The sequence below is a fragment of the Haliaeetus albicilla genome, chromosome 8 (assembly GCF_947461875.1).
Source record: "Haliaeetus albicilla chromosome 8, bHalAlb1.1, whole genome shotgun sequence".
Lineage (NCBI taxonomy): Eukaryota > Metazoa > Chordata > Aves > Accipitriformes > Accipitridae > Haliaeetus > Haliaeetus albicilla.
In genome coordinates, this window is record NC_091490.1 from 12047691 (window position 1) to 12063719 (window position 16029).

At 46.6% G+C, this 16029-nt stretch overlaps 1 protein-coding gene across 2 annotated transcripts in view; it reads left to right on the forward strand.

Annotated features, from left to right (window-relative positions):
* Nucleotides 1–318: 318 nt before the first annotated feature.
* The window catches only part of ERI3 (ERI1 exoribonuclease family member 3), a 136004-nt gene continuing 120293 nt past the window's right edge, over nt 319–16029 (forward strand). The window contains exons 1-2 of one of the 2 annotated variants that reach the window (XM_069788900.1): nt 319–408; nt 10176–10450. In XM_069788900.1, the coding sequence (XP_069645001.1) occupies nt 10199–10450 (252 nt within the window). In that variant the 5' untranslated portion in view covers nt 319–408; nt 10176–10198. The other variant, XM_069788902.1, reaches the window with a different exon arrangement.

Genomic DNA, 16029 nt, shown 5'->3' on the forward strand with positions numbered 1-16029 from the left:
CGCTGGGCTCGCTGGGGCCCGGGCGGCGCACAGAGAGGGGAGGCCTCCGGGGCCGGGGGGAGGTGGCGCTGGGGGCCCCACGGGGGGCGAGCAAGGGGCGGCCCCGGGAGACAGGAGGAGGTGAGCCGGTGGGGAGGGGAAGGGGCGGCCACCGCGGGCCGGCGCCCGGGGACCCGGCGCGGCGTCGGCGGCGTCGAGGCGCGGCCACGCGGCGGGGCAGGGCGAGGGGGGCGGCCCGGCGGCGCCGAACTACAAGTCCCAGCGTGCCCCGCGCCGCGGCGGGCGGCGGGCGGCTGCGCGAGGGGGCGCGGCGGGGAGGAAGCCCCGCCCCCGGCGGCGGCAGGCGGCGCTGCGGTTGGCCGGCGGCGCTGCCGCTCAGAGCGGGGTCGGGGGTCAGAGTGCGCGGAGGTGAGTGGCGGTGTTGGGGACTCGTGGTGCGGAGTGTGTGCGGGGCGGGGGGGGAGGGCCGGGCCGGGGCGGCCCCCGCCGCGGGGCGGGGGGGGTGGGGGAGAGCACGGCGCCGCCGGGCAGCGGGGCGGCGGCACGGCCGCGGCGGGGGCCCGGCCGGCGCGGGGGCCCGGCAGGCCCGGCGGAGGCGTGGGGCCGCCGTGGCCCGGGGCGGGGGGTGGAGGCCTGGCCCGGAGCCGGGGGGCGGGGGTGGGGGGGAGCCGGGGAAAGGGGAGGGAGGGGGGGGGTGGGGGCGCGGCCTGGCCCCCCGCGGCGGCGGGGCCTGCGGCGGGGCGGCGGGCCGCGGCCGGGGCTGTGGGGCGGCGCGCCGGGCTGCGGGGCGGACGGCGGCGGGGGTGTGGGGAGGCCGTCGGGGACGGGACGGGACGGGGCGGGGGCGGCCCCGGGCCGAGGGGAGGGCGCGGGGCGGCGGCGGGCAGGCGTGGCGGCGCCTCGTCCGCTCGACGCCGAGCCCCGGGCTCCTCTCTGGTGGAGCTCGGGGCCGCCGGGCCCTCCGCTCCCCGGGCTCTGCCTTGGGTGGAGGTCTGGAGGGTGGCGGCGGCGGCGGCCCCCCCGGGTCCCGGCCGGAGCGGGGTCAGTCGCTGTTCGGGCTCGAGGAGGGGGAAGAACGTGTCTCCCCGGGGAGCGGGGGGCGTGCGCGGGGTGAGCGAGAGGCGGCAGCGAGGAGGGTTTTTCGCGTTCCTTTTGGGATGTGGAGGTTCACAGACGGCGGTGATGGGGAGTAGGAGGTTTGATTTTTATTTTTTTTTAAATTTTTTTTTCCTGTTTTTCTTTTATCCTGTGAGATTGAACTGGTCACCTGTCTCAGATCTTGAGACTGAAGTAAACTTGAGAAGGCTTAGAAGTGCAGGATCTGTTTACTTCTTTCCTGACTGGCAGTAGGAATCTCTTCTCCTGTTCTTTTCTTGCTGCTGTGCCGTTACAGGTGTTTCTTCTAAACTGAGATACATGAAGAGGTGTTGTCGTTTACTCCTTATGTTCTCTCTTTTACAAGTCCTGTGTCTGGTGGATTTACGTGGTCATTGCTGGCCTGTTTGCTAATAAGTCTGACGTTTGTTTTACTACTTTTTTACTTATCTCTTTCCTTATTGAGCTTCTGGTTTCAGAAATGGGTGGATTGACAGCTGCTGCTTAGTCTGAACTCTTAATATTCTTTCAACAGTGATGCGAGGGACCAGCAAGTTTTCTAATAGGTTAATGCTTGTACTGTGCCTCAGGAAGGACGAGGTGCGCAGGGCCCTGGGCAGGTACATCGCAAAGGCACTTGTCCCATCAGATACTGTTAGATAGTTGTTTGAGGATTATTTTTTTTAATGGTAACTTGACTTTATTTTATCTTTTATTTGCTCTTTGCAACATTGTAGCATCTCATATCACTTGATGTTAAAGTTGGCATTTGAACTTTTATTTCCAAGAATGAATTGTTCTTAAAATAAGTAATGTGTTAGAAGTCCAGTTGGTTACTTTTCAGTCTGTGGGCTTGGGAAATTTGATTTCAGATATTTTTGTTTCCCTTTTCAAGTACTGAATTCTGGCCATTGCAGCTGAATTTTCATGTTAGTTTATAGTGTGGACTGAATGCCTGTCTTGTTTCAAAGAGTGGCCCTTTTATGGTTTTTGTTCATCTCAGACTTTGGGTTGCTCCACATGAATGGTGTGTTGGGGTGGGTTTTTTTGTTCTTTTTTTTAAAAAAGAGCCAGACAGATTTGACTGTTACCAAAATCCAAAAGAAGAAACCCATTAAAGCATTAAAAAGAAAATGCTCATGTGCTTGATGCTAAATAAAGAAGTCCTTGGATTAAGGTATACACTAATATGACCTAAAGTTTCTGGTCTGCAGTTGAGAGATACTTAACTTGATTCCTTTAGGAGGCCCGATTACAGCTGTTCTGGTGCTTGTCTTGTTTTGGCTCTGCTAACTTTGGTAGGCCTTGATTTTATTTATTCTCCCTCACCCCCTGCCTCCCCCTTAAATTTTGGAAATGGAGCTCTGGAAGAGACTTAAATGTGTTAAGTTTTTGCACTTGACTCTCCCTGGGTATCAATCCAGTAGCCACCTCCAGTAAAGGGCCTCAAGACTGCAGAGTGCAGGTCTGGTGAAGTTCAGGTAAACGGTGTAGGACCAGCCACTCTGACTGTACTTACAGGAGAACACTGAAGGCTATTAAGCAACTATGCATTTGTCACAAGTCTGTCCTTGGATCCGAAGCACGTGTTATTGCTGGAAGTGGTCATCGCGGAGACTCCTGGTGTTTTACTCTAGCAGGGCTGAGCTAATATATCAGTATGGTGCAATGGCAAGCAGGCAGATGAGGGGAGAAGAGAACAAGTTGTGGCTCTCAAAGCGTAACCTAGAGCAGAGGTGCTGGCTGTTGCTGCTAGATACCATTTGGCAACTTTTCTCTCCCCTAAGAGAAGTTACCTGTGTTGGCCAAATGCCACCTGAGAAGTTGCATTCTCTCCAGATATGTTATGCAGGTAAAGATACTTCACTCCCAACCAAAAAAAAAAAAAAATCCTTTTTTTTTTTAATTTCAGCTGTATTTGTTACAGTTGTGGTTTTTTTGTTTGTTTGGTTGGGTTTTTTTGTGGTTGAGTGTTAGGGTCAATGTCTTCACTGGCTGGTTTTCCAGGCTCACTGAGACTGGGTTGTATGGAAACCATGCCCCACTGTAGCTGCTGCCTTGCTTGGAGCATTTGCCTGTCTACCAGGACAGAGCTTTAACAGAATACAGACTTTTTTAACACTTTTGGAGTTCATTTGTGAAGATCAAAAGCAACCAGTGTATTGAGCAATGCAAGTGTTGTCTCCCTGAATCCAGGCTGAGATTTATTTGGCACTCTCGGGTGTTAACCTTCAAGTTCATTTTTCAGATAACGAAGGTGTGCAGCTGTATAAGTGGTGTGAACAACTGTGGCATTCATGTGTATGAAAATCAAGTAATTATGCGTGCTAGATTCCATTAAACAAAGGGTGGCCTGCTACATCTCCTTTCCACTAAATTAGGCCAATATGTGATAGTAGCTTTTACTGACTAGAAGCGTAGTAGCTACAAATCTCTTACTCCTGGCACTAGGAGCTCTGCTGTGGATTGAGGGCACTGAAATGCCATAAATTTCAGAACTTGCTCCAAAGACCAGGGCTGGGAAAGTATGAATGAAAACTAAGATGTGTTATTTTTTTGACAGCGAATAGATTGACCATTGGAACGAGCTGTCTGAAGGTAGTGGGGAGCCTCCATACTTGATGCTGCAATTCAAGGCCAGAAACTTTTCTGAAAGGTGTTCAAGCCTTTGGGCTCAATTCAGGAGTAATGAAGTGGAAACTTTATGGCCAGCATTACATGAGGTTCAGACAGGATGGTCCGATGGGCTTTCCGACTTCAAGTTTTATGTGTTTGTGCTGCTAGAGCCAAGATACCTTCTCCATTTCCTGCAAAGTGCCACGCCATCCCAGGTGTACGTATCCTGGTCTGAGTACGTGGCTGGGTGAGCGGCTGAGCTGACCAACAGCTCCCAGTGGCTCATCTTCCTCCTGCTTCTGTGGGCCCATCCTCTCCTTTGAGCTTTGGCACTCATCCAGCCTGACCCTGAGCTGATTCGTCTCACTAAACCAGCAGGAAACTATCTTGTTTTAATTGTGTTTTATTCTGGCTGCATTAGTCCTTTTATAGGTTCCTGTGGTTGAATTGGCTCACAGAGGGGCCATACAAGCTCAGGAACTGGTGTAGGGAAATCAGCAGGAGAGTAAGACTGAGAGGGGAGGACAGGCCTGCCTCCTTTTGGCCTCCCAGACCTATTGGCTTGGTTACCCCCGTTTTGTGTAGCTCCACCCTGGCGCATTTTCTTTATGACTCCCACGCAGAGGCGAGTGACTGGGCTAGAGGATTCTTGGTCTGATCCTCTGCAACCATTCTTTTCCTTAATACCAAATCTGCTCTTCCACTGTGACTTGCCAGTCTTTTGCTGTATGCATCTCTGTTGTTGCTGCTTTGTTTTAATTTTTGTTGTTTCCTTCCTCTACATTTCCTCTAAATGACCAGTCCTTTACTGTGTGGAACTTCTTCAGACTCCAGCTTAGGCCTGTTTGCCTGTCTGCAGTTACTCTTGGAGGAGGTTTAAAAATACACAGCAAAGCCTGTCTTAGGAGACCAGTCAAGGAGCTGACAAAAGTGGGTTGCCTAGCAGAGGTGGCCTGATAAAATTGGAGTGGAATTGTACTGTGCATCTTTGGGACGGCTTCTGGGTGGTCTGTTCAGACGAGTTTGAGTCCTGGCGGTGTGGAGTCTTGTGCGTGTTTCACTGTGTTGTCAAGTGAACTGAGATGTGTTTGTTTCCCAGCCTCATAGGGTGCGATAGCCCCAGCAAGTGCTTCCCTAAGTAATCAGCGCCTTCGGCCTTGCTCATTGTGATCTCACAAGCCATCGCGTCTGTGATGTCACAATGGAAGAGATTCTGGTGCTCTGACATAGCTGACATATCTGGTGGTGCCTTTGACATATCAGCCAAGGAATGCAGCGGGAAGAATGAGCTCAAGAAACGGGAGAGACCTTCCTTAACCCGAGAGCGCCCTCCATCCTTTAGTCAACCCTTTCTGTGTTCACTTATCTCTTCCATAATGGCCATATAGAGGGAAGCTGGTGCCTATATAGAGTGAATTATTTTTTTTAATTGAACTACCAAGATGCACGTATCTCTCGGATGAGCGGTTGCCTGACTTTGCTCCTGTAACCCTCATTCTTCTCTGCTGTTACCCTCACTTGTTGTATTGCATCTAATTTTAGACTGTAAGTTCTTGAGAACAGGGTCCTCTTCATCTCTAGTGGGAAGAGGCTGGGTGCGATTGTGGAGTGCTGTAAAAACAAAATGATTGATGCCAAGTTGTATCTGAGCTGAGTAATGATGGGACAGCATATAGGCATCCCATGGCAGTGCTTTGGGAAAGTTACATTACAAATTTTCCAAAACGCGGGCTTGGTTGTCTAGCAGTGCCAGAGACAAACCCCAACCAAAAGTGAAGGGAGTGCAACTGTGGAATTGTACTGGATTCATGTTCAAGGCATGATACTGTGAGGTTAACAAATTAAAGAAGCAAATTTACCTGTCTAAAATTATGTTACATTATTAAAACGGTTCCAAAAGCTTTGTGTTTTGTTGTTTGTTTTACTTTATGTATTTTTTTTTTGCAAGTTTGGATGGTGACAGTGGATAAGCTGGTTTTGTTCATAGTCTCTCATTTCCTGCTTTGCAGGCTAGCCAGGTGCTGTCATTTTTAGACTGTAGTTCATCTAATGAAATATTTGGGTTTAGGTTAAGGTTGATTTAAAAAAAAATAGTTATCTCTATTGTTCTTCAGTTATATCTTCACACAACTGAAATATGGGCTCACATTTGACCTCTGAGTATGCATTTGAATGGCTACCAAAATGGAAGTCCTGCATTTTTTTTGTTATACTGTGTTCCAGGTGTTGCTAAATGTATGCAATTTGTTCTACAAAAAGCATCTTTATTACCCTATCTTTTTACTCTTTATATTTATAATTTAATAAAATAAGACAAACCTGACTTACATTTTGGATTGGTTTTGGTTGCTCTAGCCTTGAGTTCAGTTGTCTGTAGGAGGCCAGGAGTCACAGCTGCCCCTACCCAGGCTTTGCACAGGCAATGAACTGAAGCGTATGACTCCCAAAGCTTGCTTGCTTTTATTTTTTAATTTTAGTTTGTCTTGTCCTTTAGATTAGTGTCAGGGGTTTTTTGTTTGTTTATGACAAACTTTACTTTTTTGTTTGCTGTAACAAAGTAATCTAACGTGTAAACACAGGCTCTCGTAAAACATATAATTTCTTGGGTGACCCCTCTAACCTGAACTTAGTTTTTTGTCTTCTTGCCCCCTCCCTACATCAGCTTATCAAACTGGACAGTGAAGTGAAATATTTTGGGGTTAAAGGCAAGCTGTTAAAGTTATGCCTTCTCTTGCTGCCAGGTGATTTTAATTAGATGTGGTTGTAAAAAGTAAATATTAATGTTATGTGCAAAGAGCCCATTAAGCTCAAGTTCCTAGGCTAATTTGTCTCACCGTTGATGAATTTGAATCCTCTGCAACTTGCGTGGTGCACATCTCTGTATGTGGCTTTGGGGCTGTTCCGCAGGTGGGGGAGAGCACTTGTAATGCCCTGCTGGCTTTTGTCACCAGTGTTCTTCACGTGGTGGGAGTTCCTCATCTTGTTCCTTGCCGCTTGTGGTTGCCCCTAAGCGGCTTCCCCGGTGGGAAGCCTGGAGCGTGACAGCCACCAGTGCAGATTCTCTGTTTTGCGCTCGGTGGGGCCCCTGGCAAGCCGGCAGCTACAGCTGGCGCTTGGCTTTCTCCTGGCTTTCCTTACTTGCTGGTGATCAAACTGTCGTGCTTTAGTATCATGTGCTTGGACCACTAACAAGCGAGAGCTGTAGTCAGCCTGAGCTTGTCCTGTTACCTGCGGCTGATGTCCAGAGATTTAATTTTTTTTAAATTATTTTTAAAAGACAGTTGCTGATTATAGCCGGTGATGTCACGTGTGGCACCCGCTGTTACACAGCACATAACGTGAACTTTATCTTCCAGCCGAAGCCCACCACACGTGGCCATTTCCCGTGTTATTGGGTGTTGCAAATGTAAAGTGCTGTCACATTTTCCTAGGTCTGTGTACAATCTGTCAAAATAATTCCTGAGGTCCAGCCTCAGTTCGTGGTCCCATTATGTTTCATACGTATCTGTATAAGGAATTGGAGCTGTGTGATATGAAATATTAACCCAGTAAGGTTGAATGCCAGATGTGACAGCTTGCGCTGTCTGAGATTATAATCTGAACCTGTGTGCATAAGAAATATATATGTGGTGTTTTACGTAGGTTTGGAAATGGAATCACTGAACATGTGGATTTATATGGATAGAGACGGGTTTCTAATTTTTGAAGCTGTGTTGCTTGCATTGTTGACCGTTGGAAAAAAATACAGGATAATTACTAGTGCCTTGCATTGTCACAGCCGTTTTGAATGCTTTACATGACTTCTAATAAAGTGTGTTTGCTCACCAGCTATCTTGTGCTCTGAGGCACTCTGACCTTGCCAAAGAAGATGATGTGAGGTCTTCCCAGGGCACCTCGAGCAGTGGCTGGGTAAACACACAGTTAAAACTTCATTGGGCTGAAGGTGCAGAGTTTGCAGTGGGGTTGCTCTTATTTGTATGCTGTCTGTGTAGGGGAATCAGCATGCAATACCCCACTTGCACACCTTTGTTTAGAGCTTTGTTGCTCCTTCTGCTACCCGGGAGAGTGGGGAGGAAGGCTGCTTTTAGGATGAGGAGCCTGGTCCTGTCGTTTGACATGGACCACCTGCAGAAGTTGTTAGTGTAAACAGGCACTAGATAGATGTTGGCTGTTATTTCCCTCTGCTGATGTGCCATGGTATGTGTGTGACACAGACCTGCTGGGATCTGGAGTGGTGCTGCTGTGTCTGCGTGGTGACATACCTGAATCCTGCCAAGACGGCTGGTTTACCTTTGCCGTGTGGACTCAGTGGCTCAGGAACCTCTGCACTGCTGTGCATGGTGTGGGCCAGCCTGAAGATTCATGGGGTTTACGTCTGATGCCCTAATCTTGCCAGTTAAGATACATTAGAGAAGTACTGATCTTGCTCTGTGTGGGTGGATAATGTATGTTTTATTGCATGTGTTTGATTTAGGGGTTGGAGCCTGCCTGCCTCCCCCACTCCAACTGTATATTTTACTTTATGCAGCAGGCTAAAGACCAGGTTTTACCACAACTAACTTACAAGCTGCTTTATTCTGAGATACTATATTTGCTGTGATGGGCCTTTAGATTCATAGCCAGTAGCTTGAAGATTTAAAGCACGTATACCTTAAATATCTCTTATCTGGTGCAGGTTAGAAGTGAATATAGCTAAATTCTATTTGGCTGTAACGCATTTATTAATGACAGTAAAAGTTGTGGATGGAAAAGCAATAGGTAGAACTGAGCCCCTTTAGAATAAATGCAATGTTGGGCTCTCCGTTATGGCTTTGTAACTTGAGTTTTCAGTTTTCTGGGTACCTGCTCCCTGGCACACTGCTTGAATAAAGCAAGCAGCCCCCCAAAATGTGAAAGCCACAAGGTGGAGATGCATTTACACCATGGAGTTGGCAGCGTGGGCAGGGGCTCAGTGTTAAACATCTCAGCTCCTTTGATTTTTGCCTTTCACTCAAAACCTTGAAAAGGGAAGGTTACCAAATGCATGTTTACTCGAAGCACACAACCTGCTCAACTGCAATTATCTCCTAATCTGGTCCTTCCGAGTTTCTCTGGTCTCGCAGGTAAATACAGATTTAGCCATTATTCGAGGCATATTATTTACCTCATTAAGTGTGTGTTTTGGCACGTGCATTATTTACCTGACGGACTAACGGATGGGAGAGAGCAAACGCTGTCTTTTGTGCAAACAGCGACTTTGTTCATGGGCGGCGAGTCCTCCGTTTCGCCTTGCCCGTTTCGGCTCCATGTGTGGCAGTGGGCGCATCCAGCCCTTCACCGCAGAGCAAAAAGTAAGCGCAGGCGTGGGGAGGCTGGGTGTGGAAACCAGGCGGGTGGGGGGCACGTGGTGCGATGGAACTCTTGCCCGGAGCCATGAGGAGTGGGACCAACTGTGGGGATGGATTTAAATATCTATGTAGCGAGGGGTGTGTGTGTATATGTGTGTGTGTGTGTATATATATATATACACACACACAGTTAGAGGGGGTACTCATATCCTTGTTTGAGAGGACTGGGTTGCTTCAATTCACCTCTTTTGCTATCGGTCACTCTACCCAGCTATGTAACACCTCCATGAGTTGGGCTTGAACTCTCATCCCAATAAATCTATTAACAGCCCTGAGGCTGACTCACCTTGGGCAGTGACAGTCCTGTCAAGTTTTTCCTGCAATGTTTTAAAAGAAAAAGCGTAGGGAGGGGAAATCCAGGTAGTCTCATGTAGATAATGAAATTTATTAAATAGCATTTGTTAAATAGAAGCATCAGAAGGTGATGGCTGGGTGAGGGATTTGTTTGGGAGGGAGACTGTAACCTAGAGAGTCCTCCTTGCATTTTACAGTTCCTGCAGTACACAGAGCAAATGAGAACTTCCCTGGGGAGGAGCCTTCCAGCCGCCAGACATGGATTTGTAATGGAAATGGGAGGTTTTGGTGCAACTAACAGGTGTTTCAGGGCCAAGCTGTTTGGATGGGTTGTAGTGTTGATATGTGTATTGCTGTATTCAATTCCTACCATGTATCAGAAGTTGCATTGCATATGAAAAGACCAAAGGCCTCCTCAGAAATGTCAATGGGGTTTAGATCAGATTTTCTATGTTTTAAATGGTCTGTTTTGTGTTCTGCTATGATAAGGTTCAGCAGGGGGGTGTGATCTGGTGCCTGGAGCCATGACTGTTGTGTATCTCAGTTCTTAATTTAGAGCCACTTGCAGAGGTTAATTTCCAGTTGTCTGTGATTCTGGACACCTTGAGCTCAGTCCAAATGTCATCTGTTGTGCTTAGAGCAGGTTACTGTGTTATTTCAGGTTTGTGATGCTGGAACCTCCACTGGGAAGCACAGAGGAAATCCCTGTCAGAGGATGACCGTGAAGAGATACTAGCAGAGATGAGATGTACGTGTGCATGAGTAACGTGAGTCTGTCTTCAGTTTCAGATGCCTCTGGATGTTCAATGATAGCACTCCTCCATACTGGAGCAGCAAAGTTTCCCCAAAACTTACTTCCAAGGGCAAGACAAGCTGTGCGCTCCCTCCTCCGGGCTGGTGTTCTCAGAGGGTACAGCTCCATCGTAAGCAGGAAACTGGCGTCCCACGGCTTTGGAGCTTCCATGGCAGCAATGTCATCCTTCCCTCCACAGAGATATCACTACTTCTTAGTGCTGGATTTTGAGGCTACGTGTGATAAACCACAGATTCATCCTCAGGTAAATAGTCAATCCTGTTGAAATTATCCCCTTGCAAGTTGCTGCGGCTGTTCTGAGAGGCAGAAGGAAAAAGCACAGTGCTGGCTCGCTCGTTTTCTCTGGTTTGTCCCGCCTCCTTTCTGTTGCTGGTCCTCCAGGGCTCTCGCCAGTCACCTGCTCTCTCAGGAGCAATGTCAGGACCATTCGGTGGGAATGAAATGAAGGAGCCTGATTTCCATCAAGGAAGTGACAATTCATGTGTTATTGAAAGCATCTTTGTCATGTATGCTTGTCATCTGCCTGAACTGGTGAGGGTCTAAAATTTTTTGGCTGAGCACCTGCATTAGTAGAGTACTCATGGCAGCCTTGTTGGTTCTGCAAGGAAAAAGGCATGTTAGCACATGAATATGTGCAACATAGTGGTGTTTCCAAGTATAGAAGGACAGTAGTTTGGAGCTATCTGGTCTTGATGAAGTTATCTTGCCTGGGTGTTAACTCTGGAGTGTAATGAGACAGGAAGAGTTCAGCTTCAGAGAGGTCTTCCAGTGCCCTACCACTTGAGACATACAGAGATCCAGATGAAGTACAGAGGTTTTTCTGCAGACAGTTCTTCCATAGTAGTGTAGAGCATGTTAGTAAATATATTTTCAGTTGTCAGCACGATGGGCCTAAGTTTTCAATTTAAATTAGAAAACCATGCTAAAAATCAAAAAAACACACTGATATTGGGTTGGTAACAAACAAACAGAATTTCTGAGTCTCTAAATTGAACTCGGACTTCTCAGCCTCCTCTGCCAAGCAATTGGCCTCTTACAGGTATTGCTGGTAATATAGCATTGGGTCGGAATAACTTCTGTTTGCTTTGTTTCGAATATAGTAAAGGCTAAGCGGTTTTCAGTGTGGTATCTCATTACTGAAGTGACTCCATACAGTGTGTTCGTTTCCCAGTGCAGCTGTGGTTTCCTTTGGGCTTGTCCTGTCAAAGGGATGCTGCAAGTCAGGATCAAACTTGACTTCTCTCTTCCCCAATAGTGCCTTGGTGAGTGCTGCCTGCTTCTCATGTTTCTTGAAAAATGGACAGCAAATTCCCTGCTCTTTTGCTGGGTCTTTGTGGGAGGCTGTTGTGGCTCTGCATCCAGTTCTGCTAGCAGGGTCTTAACCGCTCTCCAAGTGAGATGTCAGGCTATTTCCTGCACGCTCTGCCTCGGGTGCACAGACCTGTCAAAGCTGTAAATTGGATCTACCTTGTCCCTTTGGGTATGGGTTTGGTCTGTGCACATTTTGATGCAAAACCATGATGCATGTGGAGCTAGTTTACAGCTAGCAGTAAAAAGGAGCATGAGTGGAATATGATTACTACTGTTTTAAGGAGCTTTGTCCCCAAGTCCTTGCCGGGGAAAGTAATGGTCTGGGCCAATGCAGATCTGCTATATATTTTGTTGGTGAGATAGCACCTTTAAGGTGGAGATGTTCTTCAGTGTTGTTTTTCCAGTCTACTGTGTTCAGTGCCTGTCTACATCATACTGTGTGTGGAAAGGGCTGTCAGTCCCTCATATCCTCACCAACAAATTAGTTTGACAAATAAAGAAATGGCTTTTGCTACATGGGAATCACTCGCTGTAGCTGGAAAGGCTGAAGGTGCCTGCCAGAGTCAGGCAACTTTATAAAATTAGACTTTAGTTGATGCCCCTACCTACATCTTACCTTTTTGCTGACCAGCATGGCTTTTATCCTCTTCACTGCTTGGTGGTGTGTCATGGTGAGCAAACTGTGCCATGTATTTCAGCGATGTTTTGTGCAAGGTTTTAGTGGCAGGATCTTCTACTGGAGCAGTGGCAGACGGGTTTTGGAGTTTTGGACTGAGGACAGGCCTGGGAGCTAAGAATGGTCAGGTGCTGATCTTCGCTGTGATCTTGATCCTTTTTCTGCTTTTGTTTTAATACCTGCAAAATAGAAGCCTAGATACAATGAAATTCAAATGCATTGGGATTTGGTGAGGAGGCTGCACGCACAGAGCTAAGCTGTGATCCAGGTTACTTTAAGTGGGTAGGCATAGCTGTAAATTCAGCCAGCTCAGCCTAAAAGTCTTGCAGAGCACATTTGCCACCGTGCGGCATACTTAACATTTCTCACTAACTGCTCTTCAAAATATTCTGGCTTCTTACCAGAAACTACTGAAAGAGCTATCTTTTTATCTACACTAAGGTGTGTGACTGCCACATCTGCTCCCCCTCCCACTGTATTTACTTGTCCTCTTCTGCAACCAGCAGCCTCACTGGCTTTATCCCTGGGGAAGTCCTTCAGGCTCATTTGGGAGCCCTGAAGACTCCTTCATTTCCATTCCCTTTCATGCTGCCCAATCGCTCTCCGAGGTCTCGTGGTATGGCCTCCATAATGGGGATCAAGGAGGGTCAAGGACAGTGGTATTCCCCTGGGAAGCTGTCTGCATCGTGGCTGCAGTGGCTGGGACCACTGACTGAGTTCCTTCTGGCTGCTGCCCTTTGCTTTACCACTTCTGGGTTGGGCATGGAGGGTCCTTCATGTTCCCTGTACACCCACAGAGGAATGGTAGCATCCTTGCAGTCCTGACTTCTGATGGCTTTCAACAGATATGCCCCTAAATCAAAGCATATGTTTATATGCACAAAGCAGCAGCTTAGTTTTATGGGTTTTTTTGATATATTTATAAATAATGAGGCCATCCCAGAGAGAAAAGAAGGTGGGGGGTTTAACTGCACTGCCCTGGATGGACAGATGGGAAAACCTGAAAGAATAGAGGCACAGTCTGTGTCATGTAGTGTTTTAGCCAGCCAAAGGTCAGTAGGAGTTGGCAGTAAGGGATGTTTATGGCTGGCCCCTTGCATCTCTTTAAAGCTCACCTTGTGCATTTGGAATTTGATCCAAAGCCCAGTGGGGTCGGGTGGGAGCTGCTGTTCTGCAGAGGTCAGTGGACCTCGGACCACGGTGGTGGTAGTGTGCTTCATTTTTCAGCTCTAACCCTGACTTTTTTTTCCTTTACTCTCTGCTAAGAGTTTCTAAGTACCTGCTGCTTTTATACGCTGTCAGCCTGTAGAGCTGGGTACATATGGTGCTTTAGCTACACAAGAGAAGATGCATTAATAAGTGGGAGTCTCGCTCTTTTGTCCTTTTGTCCTTGCATACACCAGTGTTTATGGTGGTCAGTGCTTTCAGTGACTGTGTTAAGGAGCTCCCCAGGCTCAGATCTGTGGCTGGCTGTAACCTTATTTTATTAATGCAGTGAGTGGGTGTGCCTCTTTTGGTCAGCAAGCCAAGTATCTTGCCTTCAACTTCAGCAGAGTGGATGAAAAGCAATGATTTTTGTTTAAATGTAACAAGTCTGAAGGTAGAAATCAGATCTGTTCAAAGCTGAATTTGAAATTAGGCTTCTACATAGGATGTTAATCTCTACTGTAATCTATTAAAGCCACTTAAACGAAAAACAAATAAAATTCAACCTTTGTATGTCTGCTGCCTGGAAGTGTAAAAGAGTATCAGACCCCTGACCTGACGAAAGAACTGGACGTAGGAGTTGCTAAGCTGCTAAATGAGCTTTTGGTAGTGATGAAGTTGCTTTTTTTCATGTCATTTTTTTCAGGTACTTGACTTCAGTGTCTGAGATTCACTCAAATTTGATAATCAGTTGGGAATTAGAAATTTACCTCTTCCAAACTCTATGTAAGAGGAAGGTATGAAACGTTCAGATCTTCTCATTGCCAAAAAAGGTTGTGACCAGAGATGGAAGAATAAATCGATTACAGACAATACTTTCCTTGTTCTCTTAAACAGCACATTTTAAATACAAAAATATCTTGATATTTTTCTTTAGTGTATCCTACATATTTCAAGTTTGTTTAGCCTGCATTTTGATAGTTATTTGGGGGGAATTTTTAATTATAATTACTGTCAAATGAAACTGGACATGCTAATAAATACAGAACATCACTCACCATTTTAACATAAAACCGTAAACACTGAGACTATGAATAAGATATTCATATAGCTTATAACTATATTAGCTCAGTTACTAATTTATTTTTAAGTGTACAAACAGATCTGGATGATCATAATATATTTCCTGATGGGCAAAAGCATATTAACACATGGGAGCCAGTCTTTCTGTAAGATAATATTATGTACAAATGCATGACAAGGTTAAATTGGGTTGAGGCTGTGTTTCCTTGAGTGCTAGTGTAAAAAAGCATTAAAGATGTTTTCCCCTGAACATCCGTCTTGTGGTTCTGGCTCGCAGTCGCGGGCCGGTGCAGCTGGAGTGGCTGCAATGATTTCTGCCTCTGCGCCGCCCGAACTGCTCTGCCCATGGTCTCGTTCCCATGGCAGGGACAACTGAATGATGTGTCTCTGCTCCCGAGATGCTGTGATTTATAGACTGACCTTGTAATGGGAATGGATGTTGATTTCCACCAAATTTAGGCCGTAGCAACAGATGTGCAGTCCCTGCCAAGCTCCCTGCTTGGGGTGAGTAGATAGGGCATAGGCAAGCCACCTTGGGAGCTGTAGCCTAGGCTCAGAGGAGTTTCTAGGAGGAATATGTCCCTGATATCACAAACCTGCTGCAGGAGGAGGTTATGGAGGGACTGCTGGTCCGCTGCGAGGCATCTTCTGTGTGCTTTTCAAACGGTGTTCTGTGGAGCCTGTATCAAGGCAATCCTAGCTGAAGGCCACGATGGGAATGCAGAAGGTGGCTCACACAGTAACGGAGATTGTCACAGTCCTACCCAGAGGTGGATAATGGAGATGTGCTTGCCTGTTCTATCTAGACGTCCCTGCGTAGCAGCTTTCTTCTTGCATGGTTTTTGTGTGGCTGTAAAGCTCAGTGCATTAGAAATCACCTGCCAAAACCTTTATTAAGGATGATCGTGAATTGCTGAAAAGTGAAGAAATTCAGGCTTGTTTCCCATGGCAACTTTAACACGGCACTCTTGTGCATAAGTATTACAGTGGAATATTAATCTGCAATTACCTGTCTTCATGCAGCTTAGGCTTGGGTGTAGTTTTAAATACCTCGTTCTCAATTCAGCTTCTTACAGTGTTGTTTCTAGAGGAATGACGTTAAAAATGCACGTAACACAGTGACTTAAAGTCTTTTCTTTTTACTAAAAGTAAGTTAAAAAAAATATTTATCATCTCTTTGCCAATTATGGCTATTGTTATGCCATTCATTTTATGTTGGAATGCTTTAAGTTCGTAGAGTGACAGGAAATAGTTCATATAAAAGCTGTTTCAGATGGATTTTTCTGTTTGCATTAATTTTTTGAACAATCTTTTGAAAAAACTTTTTGAGGCCTTGTAGCTAGTTCCTCTGAACAGTTAAAAATTTTGCAGAGAGCACATGAATATCCATAGCTCAACATCCTGCAAGGTGCATCTGAAATTAAAGAGATGCCGTTCTTTTATAATCATATTTTCTCTATGTCATGTGCTTCCTTGCAATTCTGTTAGACTGTTGTGAAATCTTATTTTAACCCATATGGAGGATAATGTCTTTATTTTAAAAGATGTAGAGAGAAGACCAGCGTTTTGGAGAGGCTTCTGCAGAGTCTGAGACACCAGGTGTGGTG